At 43.1% G+C, this 12,203-nt stretch overlaps 1 protein-coding gene across 1 annotated transcript in view; it reads right to left on the reverse strand.

Annotated features, from left to right (window-relative positions):
- The window catches only part of SLC27A2 (solute carrier family 27 member 2), a 79,714-nt gene that overhangs the window by 34,914 nt on the left and 32,597 nt on the right, over positions 1-12,203 (reverse strand). The window contains exons 2-3 of the mRNA XM_073618596.1: positions 11,925-12,134; positions 158-316 (exon numbers count right to left, since the gene is read on the reverse strand). Of these exons, the coding sequence (XP_073474697.1) occupies positions 158-316; positions 11,925-12,134 (369 nt within the window). The remainder of the gene's footprint in view (positions 1-157; positions 317-11,924; positions 12,135-12,203) is intronic.

Raw genomic sequence — 12,203 nt, forward strand, 5'->3', positions numbered from 1 at the left:
TGAGACACACAATAACATTTTTCTCCAGTGCTTGGCTGTGATAAATGTTCAGTGAACAGAATATTTCCAGCAAACAGTAGTGAGAATGCACCTTTTCGATCTTAATCCCAGCATACAGATGAACCATCCCTTTAAGCAGTAAAACCGAAAATATTACCTTTTGAGATGCATCCATGGACTCCTATCAGCATAGCCGAGCTGTGGTACAGTGGAAGGGTAATATAGACTATATCTCTGGGTCTGATATGGCAGATTTCAAAAAAGCCAGTAGCCAAAAGAACGCGGTTGTGAGTGATAATAGCTGCCTTTGGAAGCCCTGTTGAAAATAAAAAGTAATTGATAAGTTAGCATTAAAGGGTATTTATAGCTAAAAAGCCTAGATGTGGATAGAATAGGAAAGGCTTAAAAATTACTATCAGTTTAATGTATGCCTATGTTGCTCCTCAGATTCTCTGGATTGACCGTTGTTAGGGCTTTTGAATTATACAGTATCTCACAAAAGTGAGTACACCCCTGACATTTTTGTAAATATTTTCTTATACCTTTTCATGTGACAACTCTAAAGAAATTAGACTTTGCTAAAATGTAAAGTAGTGAGTGTACAGCTTGTATAACAGTGTAAATTTGCTGTCCCCTCAAAATAACTCAACACATATTAATGTCTAAACCGCTGGCAACAAATGTGAGTACACCCCTAAGTGAAAATGTCCAAATTGGGTCCAAAGTGTCAATATTTTGTGTGGTCACCATTATTTTCCAGCACTGCCTTAACCCTCTTGGGCATTGAGTTCGCCAGAGCTTCACAGGTTGCCACTGGAGTCCTCTTCCACTCCTCCATGACGACATCACGGAGCTGATGGATGTTAGAGACCTTGCACTCATCCACCTTCCATTTGGGGATGCCCCACAGATGCTCAATAGGGTTTAGGTCTGGAGACATGCTTGGCCATTCCATCACCTTTACCCTCAGCTTCTTTAGCAAGGCAGAGGTCATCTTGGAAGTGTGTTTGGAGTCGTTATGTTGGAATACTGCCCTGCGGCCCAGTCTCCGAAGGGAGGGGATCATGCTCTGCTTCAGTATGTCACAGTACATGTTGGCATTCATGGTTCCCTCAATGAACTGTAGCTCCCCAGTGCCGGCAGCACTCATGCAGCCCCAGACCATGACACTCCCACCACCATGCTTGACTGTAGGCAAGACACACTTGTCTTTGTACTCCTCACCTGGTTGCCGCCACAAACGCTTGACACTATCTGAACCAAATACGTTTATCTTATTATATTGTCACAGGACATGGTTCCAGTAATCCATGTCCTTAGTCTGCTTGGCTTCAGCAAACTGTTTGCGGGCTTTCTTGTGCATCATCTATAGAAGAGACTTCCTTCTGGGACGACAGCCATGCAGACCAATTTGATGCAGTGTGTGGCGTATGGTCTGAGCACTGACAGGCTGACCCCCCACCCCTTCAACCTCTGCAGCAATGCTGGCAGCACCCATACATCTATTTCCCAAAGACAACTTCTGGATATGATGCTGAGCACGTGCACTCAACTTCTTTGGTTGACCATGGCAAAACCTGTTCTGAGTGGAACCTGTCCTGTTACACTGCTGTATGGTCTTGGCCACCATGCTGCAACTCAGTTTGAGTCTTGGCAATCTTCTTATAGCCTAGGTCATCTTTATGTAGAGCAACAATTCCTTTTTTAAGATCCTCAGAGAGTTCTTTGCCATGAGGTGCCATGTTGAACTTCTAGTGACCAGTATGAGAGTGTGAGAGCGATAACACCAAATTTAACACACCTGCTCCCCATTCACAACTGAGACTTTGTAACACTAACGAGTCACATGACACTGGGAGGGGAAAATGGCTAATTGGACCCAATTTGGACATTTTCACTTAGGGGTGTACTCACTTTTGTTGCCAGCGGTTTAGACATTAATGGCTGTGTATTGAGTTATTTTGAGGGAACAGCAAACTTACATTGTTATACAAGCTGTACACTCACTACTTTACATTGTAGAAAAGTGTAATTTCTTCAGTGTTGTCACATGAAAAGATATAATAAAATATTTACAAAAATGTGAGGAGTGCACTCACTTTTGTGAGATATTGTATATTGCTCTAAGTTTGCAGGGCCCGAAGCCCGGTCTTTACTCTCATTGGTTGTTATCAGTCAATTTCCTGTGTTATTACTATGTATTCATGTCCCATTATGTCATGATATATGCTGTACTTGAAGTGGATGCAAATCCCACTCTGTATTGTATTTGTACCAACCTCAACAATGTTGTTGTTTTATCTGTCTCACAAAAAAGATTGAACAAAATTACTACACTCTACATGTCCTGTCCTGGATATGCAACAAGAAGAACAAGAACAGATCTCTCTCTGAAGCCTCATACACACGATCGGACTTTGTACAAACGTCCCCGTGGATTTTTGTAAAGGGCGTTGGCCGTAAACTAATTAAGCATACAAACGGCAGGACATTTTCAGCCAACTTTCACCAAATCACGTGTTTTTTCAGCTCTTTACCACCACCCTTTGGTCAACTTCTGTATTGTTGTCTGATCCTTTGCATTGGTTCCGAGCATGCGTGTTTGTACTTTGGACTAAAGTCTTGGACTATGGACACCATAGGACTTTTGTTGCCGGAAAGTTTGTCTGTTCGCACAGCCAAAATTTGTCCGATGAAAACCGAAAAAGTTTGTCCGACGGAGCGTACACTCGGTCGGATGTTGCCTTAAAACAGCTAATTTGCATGTTTGTTGTCAAAAAGTCCTATCGTGTGTATGAGCCTTTAGGCTACACTCACATGGCAGTTTAGCCGTGAATAGTTTATTGAGTTCAGAGGTGAATAAATTGTGGGGTTGATTTACTAAAACTGGAGCACTTAGAATCTGGTGCATGGTAGCCAGTCAGCTTCTAACTTGACCTTGTTCAATTAAGCTTTGACAATAAAACGTGGAAGCTGATTCTATGCAGATCTGTGCCAGATTTTGCACTCTCCAGTTTTAGTAAATCTCATCCACTGTGCTATGGCCACAGTCTAGTCGAATAGCTGCAGCCAGTTTATTTGCGGGCAACATATTGCAGAAACGCTGACCCTGGATGCACACTGCCTGCATCCAGGGTCAGTATTTGCTTGTAACTGCATGGAAGAGCCGTTACATGCAAACAGCAGCAACTCTTGCCAGTAAAAATCTGATAGCTATTGCTGACAGCTTCTGCGGGCAGCATTTACAACTGCCCCTGGCTGCATGCAAACTGCCATGTGAATGTAGCTGTAGTTATAGACTGTGTCCTTATTATCCAACTGCAAAAATGTTGCATTTTCCATCAATTTTATTTCCAGTAACAATGGTCACCAGGATAAATGATGGGTGAATCACCCTCCCTAGGGGCATACAAAACAATAAAAACCTGACAGATTTTAGTGCTTCCCTAGGTTATCCAAAAATAGAAATAAGAGGTTTTTGGTATAAATACATGTTAAATGCTGAAACTCAAATGTAACATTTATGTAAACATTTTAGTAACTTTCTGGAAAGAGTTAGGCCCCTTTCACACTGTCGGACCGTTCAGGTCCGCCTGTCAGTTTTGTCGGCGGACCTGAACGGGCGCTCCATGTTAGTCTATGGAGCGACGGATGTCAGCGGTGACATGTCCGCTGACATCCGACCCGGTCTGATCCGCTAAAATCAGACGGATGGCCCTACGTTCACATCCGTCCTTGGCGGATCGGATCGGGTGAGATCTGATGAAAATGGACATGCTGTCCATTTTCGTCCGATTTCTCCATAGCAGCCAGCGGCGCCCGACAAGCCCCTCCCCGCTCAGTGAGCAGAGAGGGACCTGTCATCCGCCGGCTCAGCGGAGATCAATGGAGAGATCTCCCGCTGAGCTGACGGACAGAGGCGGACTCCGTGGCAGCGGATCCGCCTAGTGGGAATGAAGCCTTAGAAGCTGTGACATAAATATGTGCATATATTTGCTAAGGCTAATTCATTCAAAGCTCAAGATGTTATACAGCACATCTTAATTAAAGTGTTTAACCCAAAATTTTAAACCACTGCCAGCCCCTCTATTATAGCCAGGCATAGCACACTGTATATGTGTTATATTAAAACGAGGCATGTAAATACCTTTTAGAGCTATCTTCAGGTCGTTCATGTTACCTTCGGCCGCTTTACATCTCCGATACAGGGCTACAGCAGGAGGGGCCGAGATCTCCCTCTGACGTCAGCCGGGGAGGTCACATGGCCGCTTAGCCCCGCCCGCTGTAGCCCTGTATCAGAGATGTAAAGCAGGCGTGAGTCACGTGACCGCCCTGAAGATAGCTCTAAAACGGTATTTACATGCCTCGTTTTAATATAACACATATACAGTGTGCTATGCCTGGCTATAATAAAGGGGCTGGATAGTGACAATCCCTAATTTTTTACTTGTACCAATAGCGGCGGGGGGGCAGAGACACAGTGCTGACAAATGGGGGGAGGGGGGTGACTGGGAGAGAGGAGAGCTGTGGATGACAAAGGGATGTAAACTGACCACAGTAGTCAGGGCTCAGCGACCATGATTACTGTGGTCAGCACAGAGAGGGGGGCACAGGAAGTGGCAGGATCAGGCAAGTTTTTACTGTTTAGAGAGGGGCAGATTACACAGCACAAGCACTGTGCTGTATAACATGCGTAGCCTCCCTGGCGGTTTTCCCGAGTGTGGCTCGGGGTTAAAGTTCAGGACCATTAGCGGTAACCCCGAGCCACACTCGGGATTACATCGCAGGATCCTGGTGTGGCTTTACTTACCTTGTCCCCGGGATCCTGCGATGTCCCCCGCTGTGTCTGCGGGCTCCGTCCTCCTCCGAAGCCTCTCCGTGCCAGGCTCTGTTCCCTGCGAGCGGTGCAACGCACGGGGGCGGAGCCTGGCGGCAAATTCAAAAAAGTGTAAAATCATAACACATACAGTACTGTAATCTTACAGATTACAGTACTGTATGAAATTATTTCACATCCCTTTTGTCCCCAGTGCTTTGTCCTATGCCCTGCATGCAGTTTTATGTTATATATGCTGTTCTTTCTGCCTGGAAACTGGAGATTGTCCATAGCAACCAAAAAGTGTCCCTTTACATCAAAAGTGGCTTTAGACTAGCTAGAAAACAGTGATAGTAAATTAGAACACTTGCAGAATTGAGCAATAGTGAATCGTGGGGAAATGTATTTTATTATTAATTTTTTTTTTTTAAATTATTTATTTTTATTTATTATATTATAATTTATGTTTTTGTGCTTCAAACTTTATCATACCCGGGATATCTACTAGACTCTTGTTTGGACAGATTTAAGTGTGTTATTGTTAAGAATTACAGACCTACAATATAAAACGCCAAATTTCCATGCAAAATAATTGTAACGCTTTCAGCACCTAAAATCCGAAATAATCATACCACCAGGGAGGTTAAAGGGAGCATGATCTCTATTTTTTTAGGTTAAAAAACACTTTGATTATAGTTTAATTGGGTCAGGGATTGTTTCTGATTGTTTAATAGTTATTGATTCAAGTGACAACTAGAGTTAGTGAAAACTACTTTAAGCGGTAGTAAAACAAACAAAAAACCCTGTGCAAGACAATAGCATAATGTGCTAGTATGCATCGCATACTAGCACATTATGAAATACTTACCTTAGAACGAGGCCCCCACAGTGTCTCCAGTCACCGCTGAGGGAGCTGACATGTTCCCTTGGCGTTGGCGTTTCTTCCGGGTTTGCTGGCTCCGGCACTGTGAATGACCGGAGCCACGATTACGTCACTCCCACGTATGCGCACGGGAGTCTTTCATTCCGGCAAGGAGCTCTGAATTTCCGGCACGATCCGCTGGACTTTCAGAGCGCATGCGCCGCTAACATCAGCGGCTGCATGCAGGGCGAATATGTCCTAAACCTGCATATTCATTTTACCTACAGGTAAGCCTTATTATAAGCTTACCTGTAGGTAAAAATGACCAAGCGGGGGGATACAACTGCTTTCACCAACTTTTTGAACCTTATGGTCTGCTTGACAAAATTCTGATTTTAAATCAGATTTTATCAACACACCCAGCTTAAAGGATAAGTTCACCTTCCGAAAAAAACAAAAAACAAATGCAAATTTTTTTGCAGGTAAAAAATGTGCATCTTTTGTGTTTTTTTATACGGAGCCTGCAGAGCATTTCACCCGTGATCTGCTGATATCTGGCTCCTGCACACTCTCAGTATAGCTGTCTGCTCATACTGTGTAGAGGCAGGCAGTTACCTGAGAGCAGGGTGATCAATAAAGATGCTCAACATGCACCCCTGCAGCTCGTGGAGAAGTAAAGTACAAGCCGTCAGCTGCAACAGATGACAATACTTGTAGGCATTCATTCACAGGAAACTGTGAATAAATGATGCACCTGTTAGGGTGGAGCCCAGCAGGGCCACCTTGTTTTCTAATTGTGACAGCAGGTGCAGAAAAAGGACCCCCCATCCACTGTCACAGAGAGGGGGTTGGGGGGGGGGGGGCAGATGCTGGAACATTTTATGTGTTCCAACCTAAAAATGGGTGGAACATGTAACATGTGCACAGAACGCCCCCCAGAAACACCATTTCCTGCTTGTATGATTGACTCACTGATTTTCCCAGAAGTCTGCACTAAGATACAAGTCAGATATCGGGCATCCCCTGCAAAAAATATCATTTTTGGTGAGATACTCCCAATAGGAAATCACGTCTAAAGGGATGCAGGCCTAGCAGCTTTCCTTATTAGTGCCCTGCAGGTGCTGCGGCTGATTGATAATTATGAAATTAGACTCACTTTCCCACATGGACACAGACAAACACACATGGATTTCTTTAGAATAACAAAAGGTAGGAATCTGCAACAAAGTTTGTTAAAAATCCTTGTAATGTGCATAGATCACTCAGAGGGGAATGTTTTCTTCTCAACAAAAGTGGCGTTAGTCTTTAAAGTGGGTCAGAAAATTACTCCAAAAACATGCTGGTAGATTAATTGGCTTCTGTCCAAAATTGGCCCTAGTATATGAATGGGGACCTTGGATTGAGGGAAGGGAATGATGTGAGTGTGGGATGTACAGGGTTAGGGATAATTGTAGACACCCACACTCACTCAGGTTGAACTGGATGGACTGGTGTCTTTATTCAACCTTACTAACTATGTAACTATGTAATTATGTCCTGTTAGATCTCTTCAGGCTGGCGCTTTTTGCAGGTATAGTTATGTAAAACATTAAAAATAAGTGTCTATTTTTTTTTTCTTTTTTCCTTCCTCCTTAGGATTTTTCCTCTATACAACAATGATAGTTTTGGATACCGGAAAGGGCAATGACAAGTTCTGGTTACATTTTTTTTATGCCACCTGTAATCATTTTCCTTTGGATTGAGTATATCACCTGTTGATCCTTTAATTGATTACACGTATGTACAATGGGTACGGAAAGTATTCAGACCCCCTTAAATTTTTCATTCTTTGTTATATTGCAGCCATTTTCTAAAATCATTTCAGTTCATTTTTTTCCTCATTAATGTACACACAGCACCCCATATTGACAGAAAAACACAGAATTGTTGACATTTTTGCAGATTTATTAAAAAAGAAAAACTGAAATATCACATGGCCCTAAGTATTTAGACCCTTTGCTGTGACACTCATATATTTAACTCAGGTGCTGTCCATTTCTTCTGATCATCCTTGAGATGGTTCTACACCTTCATTTGAGTCCAGCTGTGTTTGATTATACTGATTGGATTTGATTAGGAAAGCCACACACCTGTCTATACACGACCTTACAGCTCACAGTGCATGTCAGAGCAAATGAGAATCATGAGGTCAAGGGAACTAAAGAAGAACCCAAAGATCACTGTGGCTGAGCTCCAGAGATGCAGTCGGGAGATGGGAGAAAGTTGTAAAAAGTCAACCATCACTGCAGCCCTCCACCAGTCGGGGATTTATGGCAGAGTGGCCCGACGGAAGCCTCTCCTCAGTGCAAGACACATGAAAGCCCGCATGAAGTTTACAAAAAAACACCAGAAGGACTCCAAGATGGTGAGAAATAAGATTCTCTGGTCTGATGAGACCAAGATAAAACTTTTTGGCCTTAATTCTAAGCGGTATGTGTGGAAAAAAACAGGCACTGCTCATCACCTGTCCAATACAGTCCCAACAGTGAAGCATGGTGGTGGCAGCATCATGCTGTGGGGGTGTTTTTCAGCTGCATTGACAGGACGACTGGTTGCAATCGAGGGAAAGATGAATGCGGCCAAGTACAGGGATATCCTGGATGAAAAGTGCTCAGGACCTCAGACTGGGCTGAAGGTTTACCTTCCAACAATACAGTGACCCTAAGCACACAGCTAAAATAATGAAGGAGTGGCTTCACAACAACTCCGTGACTGTTCTTGAATGGCCCAGCCACAGCCCTGACTTAAACCCAATTGAGCATCTCTGGAGAGACCTAAAAATGGCTGTCCACCAACGTTTACCATCCAACCTGACAGAACTGGAGGGGATCTGCAAGGAGGAATGGCAGAGGATCCCCAAATCCAGGTGTGAAAAACTTGTTGCATCTTTCCCAAAAAGACTCATGGCTGTATTAGATCAAAAGGGTGCTTCTAATAACACTGAGCAAAGGGTCTGAATACTTAGGACCATGTGATATTTCAGTTTTTCTTTTTTAATAAATCTGAAAAAATGTCAACAATTCTGTGTTTTTCTGTCAATATGGGGTGCTGTGTGTACATTAATGAGGAAAAAAATGAACTTAAATGATTTTAGCAAATGGCTGCAACATAACAAAGAGTGAAAAATTTAAGGGGGTCTGAATACTTTCCGTCCCCTCTGTATGTGAAGATAATTTGTAAGTTGAATATATGTTTTCTCTTTTCAACAAAATAAAAATCTTTGGTAATAAAAAAAAAATAAAATAAGTGTCTATTCTTTTTAAAATCCAGTAATATACTGTGTCACCCTGCTCTGCACATGTTCAGTTGCTCCCCATTTTTAGGCACTGTTGAATTTGTAGAGGCCAATCTGCTGACAGCCTTAAAGCAAAATTAAACCCTCCTATCCTTCACAGCCAGGGAAGCTGCTTCTGTTTGATCTGCAACTGCCATGGTGCTGCACATGCATCAGTTATGACACCAGCCATTTTATGGTTTGACAGTTTGCTCAAGGACACAAACAAAGGTGATAGTTAGCAATCCCAGCATTCCGGGAATATAACTGTTTTTTGAAACCGTTAAATTGATGGGTTTAGTTCCACTTTATGATTTACTGCTGTTCAGGGGGCTCTGGGCTTCAGCAAAATGGCAGCCTCCAGCAAGAGGGAAAAGGAACAATGCTGGAGGCAATTTACAGCACACACTAATTTTGGTAGCATAATAATGTGCAATGTATGTTCCTTGAAGAACATTACTTTTTTATCAAATTGCTATGGGCAAAGTTCAGCTTAAAGTGAGGCAATGAGACACAATGTACCCTTGCTGTAAAACTAAAGGCAAAACTTCTTTTTTTTTGGATTAAGTAAGGGACAGTTATACCCCTGTCAGTTTTTTGCCCTCTATGTCCCATTGGGGAGATTTTCCTTCTCTTCCTATCCCATAGCCAAAACAGGAAGTGAGGGGAATGCCTGGTTTTTGCCAGGGTCTTTAGAACTAGAGTCCCCATTGGAAGACTTCCCCTCTATTCCTGTCCTGGTGATAACCCCAAATTTAAGATTTTCCTTCACTTTCACTCTCAGTGATAATGGTTAAAATGAAAATAGAGATGATGAATTTCCCTAGTGGGGGGCACAGACAGCAGTAAGAACCTGACAGGTGTCCTAATCTGGCTCCATTCTATCCTAACTTAATTTTTTTTTGTCTTAAATTGTACATTACAGTGCTCATTTAGCCTAGGGGGTGCGGGGATAGGGTGTATTACTTTATCCCTAGCTCTGGCAGACTCCAAAGCTGTCCTTAAAGCTCTGGGCTGTGGCTGAAACCTCGGCATCATCACACACACAGTGCAGGGCTATTACCCCGCGTTATATGTGAGGAGGCAAGCCTATAAGTGTGGCTCAAACTGCTTTAGAAAGGACGCTGTAGGAATCTGATCATATGGATTGAGGGACCCTGCTAGAGCCAGAAATAATGTTTCTGGCTACTTCAGCACGCTTTTAAACCCACAGATCAGTTGCGATTTTGATCTCCGATTTCGATTTCATTGTGGCTTACGATTTCACTTAACAGAAGTCAATTCGAGTTGCAGCGAAATCGAAGAAAAGTCATGCAGGAACCATTTTCAAAGTTGCTGTGACTTAAGTCACAGGGCTTTCACACTGGAGCAGTGCACTTGCAGGACGGTCAAAAAAGTCCTGCAAGCTGCATCTTTACAGCGCTATAGGAGCGGTGTAATCACCGCTCCTAAAGCTACAGCGGCACTTTGCGGGCAGTTTTAACTCTTTTTTGCCCGCTAGCCGGGGTTAAAACCGCCCTGCTAGCGGACGCTTAGCGCCGCTAAAATAACGGTAAAGCGGCGCTAAATATAGCGCCACTTTACCGCCGGCCCTGCCCGCCCCAGTGTGAAAGTAGCCTTAAAGGCACAACCAGACTGAAGCAAACATGTTGCATAATGATTGTTCTAATATATAAGTGGCAAAATCATCACACCAACACAGGGGTATGTCTGAATGGTACGACCCCACAGTTACTTACAAAGGGGCTGCAGCAAATCAAAACCATCTCAACTGGTGTTCAATTTCCATACAAACCTGCATAGCTTTTTATCTTACCCATGTTTACCAAAACAGTTCAGCTGTTCAGTTTTGTTTGGTTAAGTAGGTTCAGACATATGAGCTGTGGTAGGGAAGGGTGCCAGATCCAAGGATGAAATATTATATTGTCTATTGCACCATTGGCCTGCGTACAACTTTTCTCACAACTGCTCTGGGAGATGTACCTAATTAATACAGTGTTCTGCAGCAGAACCATATACAATATTTGTAAAAATGCATTGAAAAGCATGAAAGCGATAGCTTAACGTAATATGTAACCTTTTAGCTAGGTTCACAATTGTGGCGGTCCCTACGACCCCTCTGAAAAGAGATGGTGGATTGCTTTCCAGAGGCAGTAAAGCAGTGGTTTCTGGGCATTCAGGAGTTGAAACTGCTGCAGCATGTGTATGGTCTGCTCCACCTGCTAAGTTAGCCTTTCGGTGGGTGGCCAGGGATGGTGAAAACATGGCCATACCACCTTTTGCCGGGTTTGTAAACAAGGTCTTATTTTGAGAATCCCCCTTAACCTTTATTCCCATGACACCAGAATGAGGAGTCACAAGGACAAGAAGGAGGAATGAGGAGAACGAGGAATTACCAGGACAAGAAGGAGAATTGAGGAGAACAAGGAGTCACCAGGGCAAGAAGGAGAAATAAGGAGAACGAGGAGTCAGCAGGCCAAGAAGGAGAAATGAGGAGAACAAAGAGTCACCAGGACAAGAAGGAGAAATGAGGAGAACGAGGAGTCACTAGGACAAGAAGGAGAAATGAGGAGAACAAAGAGTCACCAGGACAAGAAGGAGAAATGAGGAAAAGTAGGAGTCACCAGGACAAGAAGGAGAAATGAGGAGAATGAGGAGTCACCAGGACAAGAAGGCTGCAAGAGAAATAAAAAAAATTGACAGAGCTTCCAACCCTTCCTCACATATCCAATAGTGTTTTTTTATTGTCTCTGCCCCAAGAACACTTCCAATCCCACTGCAATAAAAGTTGACAGAAGTTCTAATCTAATGCTTCTCTTTTATGTGCAAAAAGTTTTGCCTAGAGTTGAGATTTAAGATTAGAGGAGATGCTCAGAAATAAAGAGACTTCAATCATGCAAAGTCTTTTGGTGACAGCAGTTATCACCCTTTACCTGTTGTTCCTGATGTATAAATGTACATGGCAAGTGATTTTCCAGTAATAAAAGACCTCAAGGATTTGGGAACGGATTCACACGATGCAGCTTTAACTTTGTCCAAGAATGTTTCAGTCCCCTCACAGACAGGAGTCTCTGAGATATAAAATACTTTTGCATTGTCTTTCTGGAGTTCTGGCATCACTTCATCTATGGCATCTTTCAGCTCTAAAAAAAAAAAAAAAAAAAAAATTAAAATCACAGCAATATATTCACAATGGTAAATGGCAACAGGAT

The sequence above is a fragment of the Aquarana catesbeiana genome, linkage group LG03 (assembly GCF_042186555.1).
Source record: "Aquarana catesbeiana isolate 2022-GZ linkage group LG03, ASM4218655v1, whole genome shotgun sequence".
Classification (NCBI taxonomy): Eukaryota; Metazoa; Chordata; class Amphibia; order Anura; family Ranidae; genus Aquarana; species Aquarana catesbeiana.